At 43.7% G+C, this 20,731-nt stretch overlaps 1 protein-coding gene across 3 annotated transcripts in view; it reads left to right on the forward strand.

The window, feature by feature from the left end:
* The window catches only part of LOC136295446 (glypican-5-like), a 331,561-nt gene extending 312,840 nt beyond the window's left edge, over positions 1–18,721 (forward strand). For all 3 annotated transcript variants that reach the window (XM_066193972.1, XM_066193970.1, XM_066193971.1), the window contains one exon: positions 14,912–18,721. In XM_066193972.1, the coding sequence (XP_066050069.1) occupies positions 14,912–15,114 (203 nt within the window). In that variant the 3' untranslated portion in view covers positions 15,115–18,721. The remainder of the gene's footprint in view (positions 1–14,911) is intronic.
* The last annotated feature ends 2,010 nt before the right edge of the window (positions 18,722–20,731 follow it).

Here is a 20,731-nt window from a genome sequence, read left to right on the forward strand (position 1 = left end):
TTTTTCTCTAGGAGCAGGTTAAAGAGCAAGGCTCCACTGTATTTAATTAGAAGGAAATAGGAAGAAGGAATGTCTTGAGAAAACCCAGGAAGTGAAAAAAATAAATAAAAAATCAGGCTCCTGGGTTTAAAGAAAATCAGCAGCTGTTGGGCTCCTGAGGTCTTGTGGCCGTCCCCTCGCTCTCAGGTTTCAAGTGTGCAGGGTGAGGTGTTCAGCAAGCAGAGCCCACACTGGAGGCTCCCAATGTCCCAGAGCCGAGGTGCCGATGACGCCCGGCACATCCCGCCACGCGCCCGGCGTGTTCCTCGCCGAGGAATCCGGGAGCTGCGCCTTTCCAGCCTCCCTCTTTGGCATCTAGCCAGGAGTGCCGAGGCTTTGAAAAGCGGGATTGTTCTGAAAGGGGGGTGGCAGTTCCAAGCAGCCATTTGCCGTGGGATGGCGCATCCATCATCTCCCTGTAATCCACGACTGCGTGTGCTCACATCACAGACAGTGCTCTTTTCACTGGCTGAGCGGCTGCAGCGCCTGCCAGGGAATTAGGGGGAACTGGCCAGCCTTCAAGATTTCTTCACAAGGACTTCTTAATCAGCTCCCATGCCTCTGTGCTCTCATGGCTGTGTGTCTGGTAATTTGCTGTACTTTATGTACACTCTGTTCATCATACAGATTGGCTTTTTACTTTCTGCAGCGATTCCTCTCACTTTGCCAACACCTTGCCATTTGCAGCTTTAATGCCTATCGATAGCACTTCATCAGCAATAGCTGCCAGTGTATATTCTTTTTACAAGATGTTCACCCTTGGTTTTTATAGATAGTTACAAATTTAGTCACAAACCGATTGAGTATTTCGTTTTCATTTGCTTTTTACATGGAGTGGATTCATCAAAATGAATGGATGATCAGAAGATTGAGAACAGCGATAGAGAAGCTTCTCTAGGGTGGATTAGTGTCCCAGGCCAGAGTCAGCTCTGACACATCCATCCCTGTGTGCCTTGTATGGGTTTTAAAACCTTCACTGAGAGGGTTTTCACAGCATCCCATCGGCAGCTGCCTGCACAGCCCTAATGCTGATCCTCATCCCACTGCCAGCACACAGTCCCTAATCTGATTTTCCCCTGCCCTGGGAATCTTCACTCCCCAGACTGAGCCACGGGAACCTGAGCAATCGCACTGTTAGCGAAGCCAGGGCAGAGAATGCATTTAATACCTCAGGTTTTGTAGTGTCCTCTGTCACTGTGAACCATTTATCACATTTCTCCTGGTCTCCCTTTCACTGGTGATGAGTCTTTCCCATGGCATTTCACATCTGTGACACTTCCACTGCAGTTGGAGGTTTTGCTCTCCTCTTTGTCACCATGTGCCCCATCCCACTGTCCTCTGCCTCTCCTCTTCCTGGCTGGCTGAGCAGGGGGACACCTGATTGATTGAGCCGTGTGGGGCCACTTCTCTGCCTGCCCATGCTCTGCCACACTAATTGGAGACAGTTTGGTAAGATTATTTCTCTCTGACAGATGTCAGTTTTAAGCAAAACCTATTACCAAAAAAGCATCACTGCGTAACTGGATAGTGAGAGTAAAGTCCAGAGCAAACTTCAGGCATTTCTCCCAGTCCAGTTTCAAAAGCACCTTGGTGTAAGGATTGTAACTCACAAGTCAAGAAATTTGCTTCCAGTTTTTAAATGGAAACTGGAAAAGGTTTGGAAAACTGGAAAGGATGGAAAGGTGGGATGGGGAAGAGATTGTGCCATCAGCCCACGTACAAGGAATATTTTTGCTCCCAAGGATGATACTACAGTAATCCTTGCATAAACAAGGCTTGGTATTTTACAAGGAAACTGTGTTATTAGTTCCATTAAAGTTGCACAGAGTAGCGTGACCACTGTCACTCCACAGCAATTTTTTTCATTTACCATCAGTGGCAGAACTAAACTGCCTTTTGATATTCAGTGAGGTGCAACAATTTGTTTCAGAGGAACAGATACAAGAGCGTATCTTTTCCTGCCTCCTCCCGCTCTGTAGCTAGAAATAAATGCTTTGAGTGTTGCAAGGTCTCATCTCACAATATCCTCCGCTTTTTGGAATAGCTATGGTGGAACTGAGGGGTTCTTGTGGCTGGGTGACACATCACAGGAGTATTTCTGGTGCCTCTTACAACAGCCTTGAGTTGCTTTTGGCTTTAGAGATGTCAGGAGCCTGTAGTGCTTGAGTGTACCTCGAGGTCAGTGATCGAGGGATGTCTCAGTGCACAGCCCAGACTTGGATACACATGAGGTCAGTTGGAGAAGATTCAGTGAAATGATTACTTCTATCTCTTCTAATTCTTTTGAATGGTTCTAATGTAAATTTGTAACTAGGGGGCTGTTAAATCTGTAGGGTTCCCAGTTTAGGGTTTGATTGCAACCTCGTGGATGGCTGGGAGCTTGGTAACTGTTCTGGATACCAGTAAATGTTGGGGTTTAATTGAAATTTAAAATGTCCACTGTTGTTCTTTGCTGCCCTTTAGTTACCATTGTTTATGTCTTCCGATTTTTGATTTGACAGTGGTGCAGGCATGCCCCAGTCAAGATCACAACCTTGGCTACTGTAGGTGCACAGAAATGACTGGCCATGTCCTGAAGAGCCTACACAGGCCAGTAAAGAAAACGGAATGGTTGTAAATCATCTTCTGAGCTCCTTTTCTTTTTCTAGTTCATGGCTCAGGGAGCACTACTCAGCAGCAGTGGTTAGAAAGACTCTTCAGTCACCTTGCACTGCCTCTGCCTGTCTGGGAAATTGTTGCCTCTGCTTTGTAACGCATCAGTCTTTATGAACCTTTGTTTCTGATCTCTAATCTGTCTGTAAATTAGGTATTTTTCCCGGCTACCTCAGTTTGCAGTGCTTTCTCCATCATCTGGCCCCAGTTATGTGATGCTTACATGCTATCTCTGAATAAAAGTTCTTTGAAGTTATAAAGCAGAAAGATGCCTTAGGTAAGCCACTTTGATTCAGCTGCCTCAAGCAGGGAGAGCACAGTTGAAGTATAAAGGTTAATTTCACTGATCTGAACTCAAGTTAAATACGCATTTAATGAAGTCCAGCAGATGCTCAGTTTACTATTCCTGAAAACCTAGTTTCTCCAAATTCTTTACCCAAGTAGACAGTCTGTGATGTTTTCTTTTCCAGCAAAGGATATATTACTTGGCCTAAATTTTTGTAAATTGTCTGATGACAGGAATGGGCCTGCTGAGACCAATCCAAGACCTTAATGTTCTCTGGGGGAAAAAAAAAAAAATATCTAACTGCTTGTCCAGTTTTTAGATGGGATAGGGTTAATTTTCATCTTAGTACACTGCTGTGTTTTGAATTCAGGATGAGAATAATGTCGATAAGACACTGACGTTTTGATTGTTGATCAGCAGAGCTTACCCTGAGTCAAGGATTTCTGTTTCCCGTGCTCTGCCAGCGAGGAAGGGCAGAGGGGGCTGGGAGGGAGCATGACCAGGATACCTGGCTGGTCTGGCCAAAGGGATGTTCCATGCCACGTGCCCAGTGTATAAACTGGGAGGAGCTGGCCAGGAGGCACTGCTCACTGCCTGGGGACAGGCTGGGCACTGGCCAGCAAGTGGTGAGCAAATGTGCAGTGCATCACTGACTTCTCTTGAGTTTTATCCCTCTCTCCTTTTCATTACAATTATTGTTGGGTTTAGATTTGGGGTTTTTTTTCTGATTCTCCTGCCCTCAGAGACAGGGACAGGGGACTGAGCCAGCAGCTGTGCCAACTGGGGTTAAACCACGACACTGCTTGAGCTGGTCCCTGAATGGGAGCCCTGAGGAGCAGACCTCTACCTGCTGTGTCAGACTGGTGACCTGAGCTCTTGGTCCAGCCCAAAGTCCAGTTTGTCTGTGCCAGAGGTGACTCAGGTCTCAGCAGGGCCAGGAGCACATTGCAAGGGTGGAGAGCCAGCACTCAAACCCTTGCCCCCAGCCAGGATGAGCCACCTGCCATCACGCAGATGTGTTTGGTGTGCATCAAGTAAAATTCCAATTCTTAATTCTAAAGGAAAACCCTCGGTAATCCTAAATGAACACGTGTATACCTAAATTCCAGATGGGATCTTTTGGAGCTCTTCTGCAGTTGTAAATTCAAGGATCTCTTATAACCTGTGGTGTCAGTGATATGTGGCTTAAGCAGATGATGACAACTTTGACTGCAAATTTCTTCTTACCAAGATGGAGTCTGCATGTGAAATGAGGTTTGCTAGGCCTAGACATCCACGGGCTGGCCCAGCTTGCACAGCAATCCCAAGTACAGGTTCACATCAGAGATCTTAATTATTGTCTCCAAACATCAAGCAAGTAATCTGCATTTTGAAGAGTCTCTAAATGGGTATTTACATAATTTATGTTGTACAAAGTCCGCTGATGTGTGTTTGCATAATAGACCACAGCAGTGCCAACAGATCCATCCCAGCACAGAGTGTCAGCTCTCATGAACTTGCAGTGGGTTTTTCCCTTTATTGGAGCTCCTGTGACAGAAAGAGCTGGCAGTAAAGAAAAGATATATAACTGACACATCTCAGAGCAGACTGAGGGCCTGGCAAAGCTTTTTGGCCGCCTGGAAACACACGGGGCTCAAGCCTCCTGCTCAGTCACCTGAGAAGTGCCCTGTGTATGTTCATTCCAGTTCTGTGCACAGAAGCAGCAGAGATGATCCTTCATGTTCATCCAGGCCCGCTGAATTCCCTGATCTGAGGTCCTCACTGCTCTCCACATGCTTCCAGCAACACCCTGACACTTGCATGCTCTCCAGCTTCCTCCTCCTTAAAAAGAAGCGCTTTTTCTCACCGCCACCCACCCTGAGCCCCTTGGCGTGATCCACAGGATCCAGGCACAGGGGCCTGCAGAAGGACCTCGGGCTTTGTAACTGGTGTCACCTGGGCAGTCAAGCTGGAGCACATCAGTGCAGAGAGAAGCCAGACCTTTGGGTTCCAGTGCAGGGTTTATCACTCTCAAAATGGTGTTTTCAGCACTCTCATCATGGAGATAATGCCTCAAAGGGGGTTTACTATGAGGGCTCGTGGTAGTAGTGGTTTTTTCCTTTTGGCCAAGTGAGGGAACCCTGGCCGAGGTGAAGTTGAGCAGTGCTGTTACCCAAAAAAGGGGACGGGGATGATTTGTAGCCCTCAGTCTGTTATGTACCGATGTTGGCAGACTTGTTCAACTCAGTCTGGTGCTTTTGCTGTAGGTGACCCCATGAAAATTGGAGGGAGCAGTTCACATCCTCAGGAAAGCAGAGCAGGGAAAGGGATCCTTGCCAGCTCCAAACAAGAATTTCCTTCCTTGAATTTGCCCCACAGCCTGAACACTGACAGAACGTAGCCTTATGCATACCCTAATGCACGGGGCGTCGTTTTATAAGACTTCCTATTAGAAAAGTTTCTTTTTTACTCTGGTTGTATATCTCCTTTCCATTTCAGTTGATTTGGGTATTCATCATCCTGCTGACTGTGATAAGGGTTCATCAGTTTCACTGCATGCTACTAATAAGATAATGCTTTTAAGCCGTTTGGTATTTTCACATGAAACATGTTGCTGGTGCTGCAGCTCCTCAGCAGAGTGATGGCTCTGATCATCCTCCCCGTCAATAACTGTCAGCTGGGATGGAGCTGGGGCTCTGGCCCGCCAGATAAACCAGCAATGTGAAATAGAGGATGTGCAGTGCTGAAGAGGTGCCAGGCTACGGCAGGAGAAAAGACTAATTTAAGCTTCCATACCAGAGCTGAAGCAAGCCTAATGCCACGATGTTTTTTCTGTACTGCTCCTGATGTTCAGGCTACAATGGTTAATCCTGGATAATATGTTGCCACAGTTTCTTTTGATTTCAGTTCTGAGTGAAATTAAATACTGGAAAGACTCAATAAAAAAAAAAAATCCTACTGATTGATATAAGGACTTAGAAGTACTGTTTGACATTACAACTAATCCTTTCTATTATCTAGATTAAAAGCAATCAGATGCTATGTAGATTGAAGTGATTTCAATGTTTATTCTATAATTAAACATCAGTTTTATTATTATTTTTATTATTATTATTATTATTATTATTATTTCCTATTTGAAGCTCTTTAAGAGATGCTCAGTATAAGGTTCTGTGGCTGTTCAAGAAATGACAGAAATACAGGAAGCATTTTAAACCTTCCCTGTTGCCACTGAGGTCTGGTGACTTCAGACTCTTAAAGCAGGAATTGTATCTGCCCAAGTTTCTAAGGGAGCAATGGGAATAACTGGAGGGATTTGACTGGCTTTTAAAGAGCGAGGAATGATGAGAGCAGCCTGCTTGCAGGGTGAAAAGACCCTTTCAGCTATCTTTTAGAGATGCTTGTGATTATTTTCCTGTGGCTGCCATGCTGGAAGTTGATGAGAGTTGTGGTTATTCACTCTGGGTTTGGCTGAGCTGCCTGCGGTGCCCGTGTTGAATTCTCCATGCCTCTTTTTCAAGGCTGATGAGCTAAAAGGGCTCTGCCCTGAGTCCCAACCCTTTGGTGGGAGGGAAGCGTGCAGTGGCTGATTTTCTCCTGCTCACCACTTACGGACATGGGATCTGCTTATGCTAAAATGCGAGGTGAAGGCTTCCTGAGCAGAGAGCAGTCCATGCTCCTGCCCCTCGCTGCCTTCCCCCTGGGGAGCCATGAGCACACCTCATGCAGGGGCACAGAGCACTTTCTATCGGCACTTCTCTTTTGGCTGACACACTGTTAGTTAATCGATCAGTTCTTTCCAGTATATTTTGGGTCAGTTTGCTTCCAGGCAGCACAAGCAGAGCCTGCTTCAGGCTGAGATGCCCCTCCCTGCACAGCTCCTCTGACTGGACAGGGCACAAGAGACCTGGGTGCAAACAGCCCTTGCAAATCCCTCACAGGAAGGGGCTGAGCCCCGGTATCTGCTGTCGCTGCTGCCCCAGCTGGCACATTCCTCTCTGCTCTCTTTCAGTGTGACCCCACAGGCCTGTGCTGGCAAGGTCTGGCTGAGGAGAGCAGACCTGCTGAGCATCCTCCACCTCCAGCACAGCTCCCAGGGCTCATGTGCACAGCCAGCTGCACAAACACGAACCATGGAGGGCTTTTGGAGGTGGAGAAGTGTCACACTTTGGGACACAAAAGAATGAGGCAGGCAGCAAGAAGGTTAGCAGGAAAGTTCTGTATTTAATTTTCTGACTCTATCTTATATACAATTCTTTCAGAAGGCACAAGATTGGCTATATAGGTTGCCACCTCTTTGACCTCGTTGGTGAAAACCACCATCAGTCACCTTTCTCCTCCCAGAGGAGAAATATGTAAACAAAAGGATAAATTCTAAAAATATACATTGTTTTCTTGAAGCTGCGTGAGAACAAAATGCAAACTCTGAAAAGCAGGCAAAGTTGGGGCGACAGAGAAGGACCTAGAGAATCCTTCTGCCCCTAGGAGTAGGCGACAGCTGGCTGGGAGCGTTGAGAATCTCACTGGTGCATGAACACAGCTCAGGCAGTGGCCTGGCACAAGGAAGCCTGAATTTTCTTGGGGATTGGCCTTGCTGTGCACAAGTTGTAGCCTACTCCAACCTGACCTTACTCTCAAGCTATGTGCTTGTCTTCTCATGGCATGAAGAAACTGTAAATGCTGCTGAGGCAGCCCTGTGAGTGTTTTCAGAGCTACTTTTCAGTTCTAGACCTGAGGGCTGAGAGATGTGTGCCCAACTTTAGCCGGTGGGTAACAGTATTTATCTTGGTGCTCCAAGTGCTGTTGAAAGTTAAACAAGGTTTAAAGGAACCTCCAGTCCTGGCTGTCAGTAGAACTTACACTGCTGAAGTATGAGATCACACCCAGGCCTTTTACAAAAAGGAGCTCTCTGTGTTTAGAGCAGCAGAACTAAATTAAAGTCCTTATTACAAATGTCAATTGCAAGTACGATTAGCAGGTTATGAAAAGGTTGGATATTTGTAACATGTTAATTTTGAAGCCGGAAAAGGTGCAGTTTCTCCTTAAGGGAAAGAGTGCCAATAACACATTCTCCTTTTCTTCCTGAGAAATTAAGGAGTGTCTGGAGGAGAGGAGTTGGGATGGCTTTAAATATTTTTGTACTCCCTTCCAAAATAAGTTTATAGTTTCCCCACATACAATTTAATTAAGCCTTCGATTTGACCTTTGTATTGAGCAATAAAAGTTAACTGGGAAAGATGTGGGCAGAAGGAGAGCACAAACAAAGCGTGCCCCACGTCAGCCAGTGTGAGAACTGTTTCTGTAACCAAAACTAATGAGATCATCAGGACAAAAGCAACAGCCAAAGCATTTTCAATTATTACTAATATTTTTCTTCCTCGAGCCAGTTTATATTTTTCTTAATTACAGCTTTGAGCTGTGGCGTGATATTTAGCAGATGCCTTCAGCACTTGGCGTGCTGATCACTTGCACACTCCAGACTGGCAGGGGCACCTAATCTTTGAAGTCTGGAGCTCACATTCATCTTTAACCATAAAGGTCAGCCCTGCATTCCTCGCATCCCCCCAAACTCCCATTAAGTTTAATAGGAGTTTGGAGCATGCGAGGCATGCGGGATCAGGATCGCTCTCGGTCTTCCTGATTTTGCCAGTGAGGCATGTACACAATTTCCAAACTTAGCTAATTAATTGCACCATACAGCGAAGGCAGAAGGCTGTCACGGGGCTTTCGAGTTGTTTCTTTTATTACAAGAAAGTTACAACGAATGTTCCACAGATTTACTGGGAACATCATGTTTTACAGATACTTCCATGCTGTGTTTCAGGATATCATGTCAGCTGTGCTGCACTACGTACGAGGTATCTGGCAAACTAAACAAGCATAAACATGCAACCACAAACATGTGCCTAGGACCAGACTAAAACCAGATGTTTCCAGGAAATGTAAAAGATGTTTGGCATGTTTTAAGCTTATACTTTCAGCTTGTCTGCATTTGAGTAAGTCCTGTATTAATATAAGCAAAATGACAAAACCTTTTCTTGCAAATGACTGATTGATTAATGGAAGTACTGTTGAATCACACGAGGTTTATTAGCTTAGATTATTTCTTCCCAAGGAAAAGACAGATTGCTCCTGCTTGACATTTACCACGGCAGGAGCTGAGCAGTTCTATGTGTGCGTTTACTTTTAAACCCAGAACCAAGACAGTTGTATTGTGGCTCCTGAAAATCCTTGCTATGGCCACTGTATATTAAAAGCCAAACACATACAGCGACAGGTTTCCTTAGAGCAGGAGGATAGAGCTGAGATAATGTCCTGTTCCCTCTGTACATGTATTTATTGCACTCAGATGTGTATGGACTAAAAGATTCCTTGGGAAAAGGGGAAGGAGCCAAGTGTGGCTTCTAGGCACCTGACATCTCAAACTGCCTCATGGTTGTTCCTGCCTCCTCTTTATTGCCTTTGAATTAGTTCCTGAAAGTTCCAGCCAATGTTATTTCTTTAGGAGACTGGGTATGACTCTCAGACGGAAGAATTTGCGTCCAGAACGCACAAAATGTGCAAGGAAATAACGTAGTTCTCTCACTGGTCCACAGCGAATGGCAATCTGCCAAAGATCACACTGAGCTTAATACAGAATTAAAACCTGGACACAGATAATCCTGGTCCCAATTTATGATTATTCCCCCACTCATTCTTTAAACAAAGAGAAAACTCTTAAAATGGAAATGGAAAGATCTCAGAATCGAACTGGAACACATCAGCTTCCCCCCAGAATCTTGTCCCACAGATCTTCTGGAAAGGCTGGCCTGAACCTAATGCCACTCAGGAGTTCAGTGGGGGGAGTGGTCTATGCCCTTGAAACTCCTGGAGTTCTTTCTTGTTCTGATTAAAGATTTTTTTCCCCTCCTAACACCATGTTTCCATGAAAAGGTGTGTGGGGAAAAAGCTTCTCTGGACACCGCATTCTCAGGCTGAAATAGAAAATGGTGGAACAGTACATACAGAGCTGTTCATTGCTCCCTTCTTCTGGCTCCCCAAAGCATACGTTACCCCCACCTTTTACTGACTAGTGTTATACAGACAACAGTAACAGACTCCAGAATTTGGAGAATTGCATCACGAGTTATCATAGTTTAGGAGTTCTCACATTCCCATTTCCACAGCGTTCTTGTTTCAATTTGTCTGCTGCAGCTGTAACTGGAAATAATTAGTGCTGGTCTTAATGTCAACATAATGGATTATTTGGAAATTGTTGGTACATTTTATGGTGACAGCATTGTTTTGCAATTTCAGAGCTTCTTCCTTTGAATATGTAAAAGTAATTTCAGCTTTTGCTACCCGAGGTGATAAAAAGCTAATAATAACACTGCAGCATCTACTGTAATTTAAGAGCCTGTTCCACCAAGTTGCACCTAGCTTTAATTTTCTTATGAAGCTGTCAGCCAAACCCAAGCCTGTGATCGAAGGGAAATTCATCAAGCAACTGAGCTCTAGTGTGGAGAGTAACTGCAGGTGCTGACCAGTTCACTTCAGACCTGCATTATGAGTGTCATTACACCCATGATGAGGCATCCAAGATCAAGGCATTAATTTGCTATCGTAGATGCTGGCAGTCTGTCTTTTCAAAGCACAGTGTTTGCATGAAAGTCTAGAAAGAAATGGACGGGTCTGACTTGATGTAATTAATGTGGGGAAAGCAGAAATAAACAATCTCTGCTGCTTTTGTCCCCTCAAACAGCTGGGTTGAAAGTTCTCTCTAGCAGCTCCTGGTTAAAACTGTTGGAAACGTGTCCAGAATCCCCACGTTATGGGCACGGTGGATTGATGAGCCTGGATTCTCTGCTGTCAGTGCCCTGCTCCATTAGAAACCAGGCTGCTGTAATTAACATTTACAGGACTGGTCTGGCAAACCTCTCTGGTTTGTTTCTATTCAGCCTCCTCTCCCAGGGGCTGTACCCCTGTCTGGTGAGAGCATCTGCAGCCTTAGAAGCACTCAGGCTGTTGAGCAGTCATGAGTGCAGTGCCTGACGAGCAGAGGTCCAGTGATTTACCATCACAGAGAAAGGACTGAGCTCAAATCAGATCAAGAGGAGGACAAAAATGGAAGGAGGTTTCTGCTAAGTAGCTGAACTTGCTCATCCCTTAGCAGGACAGTGGAAAACACGAACAGATTAAAGCAGACCCTGCTGGAACCGCTCACTAGAGAGCAACAGTGTGCAAGTACACCAAGAAATAGTTATATCTTTGATAATCCCTAGCAGTAGCAAACTGCAAATCATTTGGCCAACTGACAGCTTGGGTGCCAAGATGACTTGAACTTCTGTCTGATGACCTGGTAATAACCTAAAGAAATTATATTGGCACTGTTCTGCCCCGGTATCTATACTACCTCCGATTCAGGTGTACTTTATGTGACTGCATGCATTTGAAAGGCACACCCAGCCCTCACCATAGGGGAGGTTTCCTGTTCCCAAATCAGATGTCAGTGACAGTTTTGGTTCTCCTGTCATCCTAAGCTGGTCTCTCTGAGGAGCAGTATTGATCCGTGGAGGTATTTATGAGTAGCTCGGTGCTGTCAGAGCGGCGCGCGCATTCCTGGGCAGCAATCTGCGGTTACATCTCGGAGGTGAAGATAATCCTGAACACTCTAAACAGTGAGGTCAAGTCATTTCCATTCTGTGTTTTGTTTATGCTGTCAAGATGGGAATTTAGCAGCAGTTAACATAGATGAGAGTTCAGCTAAGGAAGTGGACTCAATCCCCTGGACTAACTGAGCTGTAATCACGGGGCCTGGAGGAGCTCTGAGCCATCTTCAGTGACCCCAGCAGACCCTGGCCTCGGCAGGAGTCCCGAAAGGCTGCTCAGAAAGGCTGCTTTGGCAGTCAGCTGCCTTCACTAAGCACCCTTTTTGGCAGGATTTGAATATTCTCACTGCGAGCCTGCATGAGGGAACGGCACAGCCACTACTGCAGGGGCTGTATCACCAGCACGGTGCAGTGATAAACAAACAGCACAGAACAATTTTCATGTGCCAGTGTCCAAAGGCCATCCCGTTGTCAGGCTGAGGTGAGCTGAAGCCTTCAGAGAGTTTAACCACTCCATTTCTGGAAAGGAAAAGGGACTGATGGTGGAAGGAAGTTTCTAGCGATGGAGAAGGCTTCTAATGGGCAGCCATAAAGCCTTTAAAATACAGACGGTAAACAGGAGAACAGACCAAAGCTGTGGGGTTTGGTGGGCTGGTTTTATGAAGTCATACTCCGGGGGCTGGATTCATGGGTGCTGAACATCTGGGGTTTGCTGTGTTGAGACTGAAGTTTCATTTCTGTGCTAGTCTTCACACTAACACTTTTTTCTTTCCTAGCGTGATCAGTACTTTTTTGACTTTTGAATGTCAGTAGTAGACTGGATATAACCATCTCTGACTCAGAGAAAAAGATTGAAGAGGAAAAGCTCATTTAACTCAGAGTTTCTCAGCCAAAATCGTGGAGTGAGTAAGCAACAGGAGCTCTGAGGAAACTGGAATAAAACAGGAAATCTTTATACTGCTGAAATTTGTGCCTTAGAAACCAAATAGAGGACTGAAACAGATTTTGAACTGAATTGAAAGTTAAGCTATTTTTATTTATTTATAAGAAAGGAAAAAAACCCAGAGCATTTCAAATAAAATGCCAGTTTTGCACAATTAGATCCCAAATTAGAATTGGCCATGAATAGTATCGGAAGATCCTCTGCTGTGAAGACAGAGAGAGATTTCAGAATGGAGTGCTTCCCCTGGAAAGGAGAGAGGCAGAATTTTCTAATGTATTATTTAACGCTTGTTATGTAGTGCATTAAGCAGTCACTGAGAGGAAAGCTTTTAAAAACCAACAGTCTCTCTGACAGCATTAAATCTTACCTTAGATTTTTGTTAAAGTCAATAGTAAGAAAATAAACGAATTAATACATTTCGGTCTGCCCGATTTATAGACGCCAATCAAGTTACAATGCTGGACATGGCCAGCTGAAAGAGGGGAATAGATTTACCTGAGTGAGGTCTTAATTTAATCAGCTGGCCCCAGAGAGCTGAAGTCAGCAGGCTGGGATGATATAAGAGGCAGCAGAGAAATAGTGCCTTTACTGCAGTTGCAAGGGAGAGTGACAGTGATGGAAAGGACTCGAGGCAGTGTCAGAACACACCTATTTCCATGATTTATTCTTAATTTACTTTAATGACAGTCTGAAGGTTGTCCATTTTTCTTTAAATGCCCTCAGAATACTGATATTTTCTAAACATTTCAAGCAGGCTTTTTCTCCCCCTCCTTTCTGTGAGCTCCACTGCGAATTGGAATCACAGAGGAGCTCTGCCTGCACCTTGCCATAAAGAATTTCGAGCACAATGTCAGAATACCCTTTTCCCAAAGTATGCCTTGCCAGCTGCTGTCCCTTCACTGCAGTCCCTCTTGAGTCAGGTGTAGGAATCACACATTCCTCCAGAATTAATGTTGATATTATGGTAAAATGGAGGAATTCATTGCATTTCTTTTACAGTTTATTCTGGCAAAAGAACAATGTGTGCTTTCCCAATACAATAGCTCATTTTTAGTAGCAAGTGAATTTATTGATGGTTGTTCAGAACTACTGACATGCAGACAATGATCTCAGATTGCATTTACATTTCTGGAATACTTTCCATCTTCCCAGTTTCTGCCAGGAACTTGCTTCTGTGATTCAGAGTTTTCATTTTAAGATTGGACTGCTGTTTCATCTGCATTACAAATCCATGCCTTTTGCTTTCTTTTGTATGTGCACGGCATTCATTAGTATCACAAATCCTTTAAACTTGGACCTGAACATTTATTGTTAATTATAAATTCTTCCAGGTAAGCATTTGTTCTTTCCGAGCACTCAGGTATGCTTTTACAGATTGACTGTAAAATCATCATCTCTTCAGTAGATGAAATTGTTTGTTTGTTTGTTTGTTTGTTTGTTTGTTTGTTTGTTTTTCTCCACAATGCCAATGAGGGGGTTTAAGGGCAATACGGTCTCAGTAATATTTTCAAAAGACATTTGGAAATGTCTTCATAACTGAAGATTAATTATTTTCTTCCTTTAAAAGAAATTCCATGTTTTTGCAATAAAGGGCTACCCTACTTTCTTCTGAATCCAATTCTTTATATAAAAATACATGGAATTGCCTCAAAATGCATCTGGAGGGACAAGCCTTCCAGTGCTTAAAGGAGACTTACAAAAAGGGGGGAGAGTGACCCTTCACACAGGCAGACAGTGAAAAGGATGAGGGGTAATGATTTTAAATGAAAAGAGGTTAGATACTAGGAAGAATTTCTGTACTCAGAGGGTGCTGAGGCCCTGGCACAGGGTACCCAGAGAAGCTGTGGATGTCGCATCCCTGGAAGTGTCCAAGGCCAGGCTGGATGGGGCTTGGAGCAGCCTGGGATAGTGGCAGGTGTCCCTGCCCATGGCAGGGGGTGGAACAAGGTGATCTTTAAGGTCTCTTCCAAACCATCCTGGGATTCTGATCGGTCAATATCCAATCTCCTGCAGCAGCCCACCAGCCTGGAGGGTGTTCCACTGATGTGTTACAAAACCACTCAATCTTAACACCTAACACCATCCTGAGGGATGAGCTGCTTCCCAGCCCAGGTGAAACTGAAGGTACTTTCTGTGAGAGAAGATTAGGTTCTGAGCCCAGCCACTGCAATGCAGAATACCTATTATTCTGCTCAGGCTGTGTCTGTGAGTAGCCAAGGAGAGCCAGGCAGGCAGAGAAGACTTGTTGAGCAAAACAGTGAGTGCTGAGCCCAACTAAAACTTGAGTGCAAATGCCCCATCAGTCTCCATCCATGTTTCCCTTATTCAGAGTGAGTGTACAGCATGCTCCAGCAATATTTTAAAATGCTCAAGCGCTATTTAAAAGATGTATGATTAATCTCGCGTTCACTTTCATGTTTTCAGATATACTCAAGGACAAGAAAACCCATCCAGAAAACAGAAATGAACCAAAACCAACGGTGAAAAAGATTGACACCACGACCACCACAAGCACTGTCAAGTCATCCTCCAAGCACAGTGTGACTGGAAATGGGAGCAGCCCAGCGCTGAGTGCCCCCCTTGCTGTGCTGGCAGCACTGGCAGTTGTGTGGCACTGTCCCCTGTAGCTGCATTGCCCTGCAGATGCTGTGCTAGTGCTCCTGCTCACTGTCATTGATACTTGCAGCCTTACCCTATGGAAACAAATGGAAATGGCTCTCTAGTTGATGTGATTTGTTAGGATAAATAAGAAGTGAAATGCTGGAGTTGGCAGATACCAAGTGTCATCACTTACAGTGTCTGAAGATAGCCTTTGGCAAAGCCCACCCAAGGTACAGCGAGGATGATCACAAGGGTCTGAGTAGCTTAAGTTATGGGGTAGAAATAACTGAAAACACAGAAATTGTGTATGTGTGTGTTACTGTTTTTATCGATTTCATTTGCTAGAATCTGACTGGCTGTTGTTTATTTGTTGAATTTTTTCTGGTAAGTTATATGAATGGTCAGTCTTCAAATTCAAGGCAACCCATACTTTTTTTTTTTAGTGAACAGCTCACAAGCTGTGCTACAGTTCATAGAATCACAGGATGTTATGGGTTTGGGATGGACCCTAAAGATCATTGAGTCCCAACCCCCCTGCCATGGCAGGGACACCTCCCACCAGCCCAGGTACCAGGTTGCTCCCCTGTACAGTGAAGTGCTCTCTACCAGCTTGGTGAAATTCCTGAGTGGTCAAGAAGATCAAAGCATGTTTGAAACTTCTCTTCACTCTTATTGTTTAGATTGTAGGAAGCAACATAAAAACATATGGTGTGTCTAATATATCAGTATAGTTGCCTTAACTGTGGAAAAAATAGAACCACTTTGTTTACTGAAGGACATAGATAGTGAGTTTCCCTGCCCCACAAAATGTCATTACCAGATGCTTAAGCATATGCTCAAGGCTTATTGGATGAATGTCCAGCAAAGGGAAACATAAATAAACATAATAATGTTTTATCCACTTGAATGCAGCTCTGTACAGAAAAAAACAAAACAAAACAAACAAAACAACAGGAAAAAAAATTATTCAGTTCAAACTTACTTTGTCTATGAGATGTTACATAGAAGCCAACTTAAGTTTTCCATAAAGGTCCCAGAGATATAAATTATTGGGAACTTCCATTAGACACTAACTAGATTTTGTGCATTATGGATCTCTGAAATCAACTGTTTCATAAACTGTGTATTATTTAATTACATTTAATGTTTAAAATTTTGTATCACGTTAGGTGTAAATGTAAAACATTCTGAAATCTAGAACATTCTCTGTTATGCTTCACCTTAATTGCTACCCTAGAAAATGTCAAATGTGCATTATATTACAATGCTATTTTTTTTAAGTCAATGATACATTGATGCATTTTAACTTTTTGGATGAGAAGCTACTATAATTACTTCTAATGGGTTAAGAGTTAATGTGTGTTTTCCAACAACTGTTTACAGTGCCATTGAATATATGTATACAAACACAACTGTATGAATACAGTGATTAATATGATAAATATATGAAACGTTAGAATTGTTATATTTACTACATTTCATAACTATTACAACCATTTAATTTTCGTGTTGTAGACTATTCTTATGTACAGTTTTGTAAGATTTAATGTAAAACACTTGCCTTTGGTTTTTTGTAAAACATCTCTTTGATACTTGGCAATACCCAGTCACTGAGATTGCTCAGAAGAAGAGCCCTGGATCTCACTAAACAGCTTCAGGCATTTTATTGGAAACCTGGATTATAGAAGCCTGACTTAAAGAAGGTACCATGGGCCAGGATTACTGCTGGGTGTCACCACACAGGAGGGGACAGTAGGACAGAACAAGCAGACAATAAGGGAACAGAGGCTCACTACACTTGCACGTTTCCAGACAGTACCAGTGAACATGTCTAATTATGTTTGCAAAGATTGGGCTTCAGTTTCATTTCCAGTTTTGGTTCCTGGATCATATTTATGACATAAAGGTATGATCAGAACCATGGATGCGCCCAGCTGCAAAGGCTGCAACTCTAAAGTTGGCAGCAGCTAAATTTTCTAAAAGAATTCGATTTTAATGTTGGAACAAGGAGATAAAATGGAGAAGATACTTACATTAATATCAAGTTTTTTATATTTTAACCCTGATTTTTCACAACAGTAAGGATATTAATATCCCTAAGGAGTGCTTCCCAGTCTGAGAAGTGAAAATCAATCTTCCCACAAGTATTTAAATGGCTGTCCTGTGTTTTCCAGGATTTGTGAGCTGTACCAGTCTATGGAACCATAATTAAAAATGCTGCTTCTTGTATTCATTTTCAGTGCCCTTTGGAAAAGTGCTGTTCTACCTGCAGAGGCGTGCAGGTCCCATCATTTGTGCGGTGGAAGGACTCTGTAATGCCTGGCACTCTTAGAGAATCCCGCACTGTGATGGCTGAGGCAGGCAGGAGCTCTCTGTGCACACACAGAAATGTACCCTGGGTGCTCACACTCAGCACCTGCCCCTCAGCTCACACCAAGCACTCTGGCCTCACTGGAGCCATTCCTGTCTGATGCCTGTCAGCCTGACTACTGATGTAATGTTCTCACACTAACAGTGCTCAGTCATGGTTCAGGCACTCAAAGTGTCCGTCAGGATTCCCATGGATAGAGGTTTCAGGGCTGGGCTCCATCCTGCCAGATGTCAGCTGTGCAGTTTGGAGTTTTCAGATTTCTCTCACCTGCAGGGAGGGAACTCAAATAGCCAGAGCCAGGTGTGTTTCTGAGGTCTGTTCTGGAAAGGGTTTTAGCGGCGATCTCATCTCGCCAGCCGCGTGTTCAGCTGCAGCAGAGGGAGTTGCAGGAGCCCCGCAAGGAGGCAAGTATGCAATAATTCACCCAGGGGGTTATTTGTTGTTGCTAAATGTCATCATTTGGCTAAACAGAAACCTCTGAAAAATCAAGGGTTTGGATTTGGGGATTGCTTGGTGAATATTTGTATTCATCTATCAGGCTAAACAAGACACCCCTTTGAAAGTTTCTGTAACAAAACACAAGAAGTTCAGATCGTGGAGTGAGATAGAATCCGCTCATTTCATTGGACTCAACCAATATTTTGAGAGGCGCAACTTGCTGCAGAATGAGGGAAGAGGGCTCTACATCAATTAATACATTTCATGCAATAACACTTCTACACCTGTAAGACAAGTACTGGTCAAACCAGCGTGAAATACATTCACAGTGAGCATCAAAAATGGTGCCATTTTAAAGGGCAATGCAGTTTATTTTTACTGGTGGTTTATGATATTTTTCCCCCTCAGGATCAGTTGCATTTACATATTTTAAAAAGAATGTTTTCCATCAGACAAACCATCTACACCAGCAAAGGCAAAACCAATTGGCTGTGTCAGATAAAGGAAGCATTCATTTTCAGATTAATAACATACCTGCTTTACAAAGTCTTAGTTTGTTACCCAGGACACTGTAATCACGATGGAATTACAAAGGTCTAAATTCACAATATTTTGAACTTGTCTATGTAATCTCAATGTAAAATAAGGTACCAGTCTAAGAGCATTGCTGTAGCCTTGCCTAACAGTTACAAATTGTATTTAGCCACCGCTTTCTGATTGTTTATTGTTTTGCTATGACTTTCTTTGAGTATTTTGCTGTGCCCACATTTCTGAATGCCAGCATTGGAAAGTAACTGCTGTCATACATTTATGAGTAAAATCAATGTACAGTTTTCTGTTGGGAGTGATGCAGGCTTTTTACCAAATCAGACCCACTGCCATGGGTACAGTGTCAGTTCTTAGTGTTCCACTGCTCTTCAGGCTCTGTGTTCCTGTAAGAGGCCCGGGTCTGTGGGTCTCCAGTGCCCACAGACTGTGAAAGCACCAGGGGAGGATGAGCGTGGGTGGGCAGAGGCGTGGGTGGCTGCAGGGTGCCAGGGCATGGCAGCCTCCAGCTGGCTGCTCTGAGCCCAGTGTTCTCAGCTAATTTCAAGCAGCTTTTACATCTCTCCAAATCATCTCTTGGAGACTGGCCAGGCAAAGAGCAGCAGAGAATCAAGAGACTGCACTTTCAGACAACTTCACAGCCACCTGCTAGGAATTGGACTTTCTTTGCAGTTTAGATGCTTTACACAGTCTGGCCTCTCGCACTTTTTTCTGGCTTGCACATTGCCAGTGCTGTGCCTTGTCTTCTAGTGCAACTTTGTTATTGCATAAGGAACTGTGATTCTGATCTCTCAGTAATGAACCTTTTGAGGTAAAAATGTCTGTCAGAGCTTGATAAGGGCACACAAATAATACTGTCCAGCTGTGTTGACTTCAGAGGGTCTGTGCGTGGGAATCTGCCTGTGAGATTCACATCTCTCTGATCTCTTAAATCAGATCTGTGTTTAAAACAGCCCTATTCCCTTTTGATACCAAGACTGAAACATACAGAAAAAAATTTAAATTTGACTCTCTCATCCTGAATGAGTCTTCTCCATGTTGTCCTAATGGATGTTGTGTATGGACTTGGTTTCAATATTACTTGATCCAATATTACCCATATTTACTGAGATATTCAGTATTTCACATTATTAGGTCTAAGCAAGGTCTATTCAAGTGAGAGGAGCTGAAACACATTGAAGTGACATACTGAGTAGGACAAAAAAAATCCAGAAAGTTCCCACACTCCTGAACGGAGCTCTTCACATTAAACAGAGTTTACAGTCAAAATTTCCTAGCTAGCACGGTGTCAGAGGGATTTCAGCTTTTTACTGAAAATTGATAAGCAGTCCACCCATTTTAAAGTGGAAATCAGTTGATATACATACTTTCCTTGTGACTCCTCATCTGTAGGAGACATTCCCTATCTTGCACACTGTAAGTGCTTAATCTTACAGCTGGCCATAAGTACAAAGCATTTATTTTCATTTATAGCATTCCACTCTCAGTGCTTCTTGTAATGACATATGGCATGTGTGTCAGTGAAAAGTGAAACATCTTCCAGTCAATGTCATTACTCTTCTGACATGTGTTAGTCAAAAAGAACACAAGAACATCTTCCTCCCATTGCCTCAGAAGTCTAGAATTTTTCTCAATACTGAATTCTCTTCAGTTTTCCATTGTCACTCTCTAAATAACCACATTTCAATTGCATTAAATATTAAGTCACCAAAAATAAATACTGGGCAGGAGATTGTAATAAAGAGAGAATAAATTCAGGAAAAGATCCTGCCTTTAACATAGAGAATACTACCAGGAAAGAAATCACCCATGCACTAGAACAATTTTTCGAGTCCCTCTCCCTTCTCCAGGTTCATCACCATCCCACCTTCACACAGCACAGCAGGAAGCCTGCCTGCAGGAAGCTGGTGCTGAATTCAGCAAAGTGAATGAAAACTATTGCTGCACAGTGATATTTCCAATATCTTGCTTGCAGTGGATGTCCTTTTGCTCTTTGCAAGAATTCATTCCAACTGCACGTGCAGCTGCTTCAGTCCTTACTCAGGAAGCAGCTGCAGTTGCTGCAGCTTTCAGAGGAGGCTGCTGGACAGATCGTGATGCAATATTTTCTGTGTCACTCCATGTCACTGTCCTTAAAATAGTTTAAACCTTATGGTTTAGGCATTCTGGTCATAACCAACACGACAAGGACTTACCCTGTGGAAATCCTGCAATACTCTTCCAGAAGAAGAGCACATCGAAGAGAGGCCACTGGTGCTCCCAGGATGTGCTTGAAGTGCTTCATGAAA

The sequence above is a fragment of the Chamaea fasciata genome, unplaced genomic scaffold, assembly GCF_029207755.1.
Source record: "Chamaea fasciata isolate MVZ Bird 193981 ecotype frontalis unplaced genomic scaffold, bChaFas1.0.hap1 SCAF_11, whole genome shotgun sequence".
Lineage (NCBI taxonomy): Eukaryota > Metazoa > Chordata > Aves > Passeriformes > Sylviidae > Chamaea > Chamaea fasciata.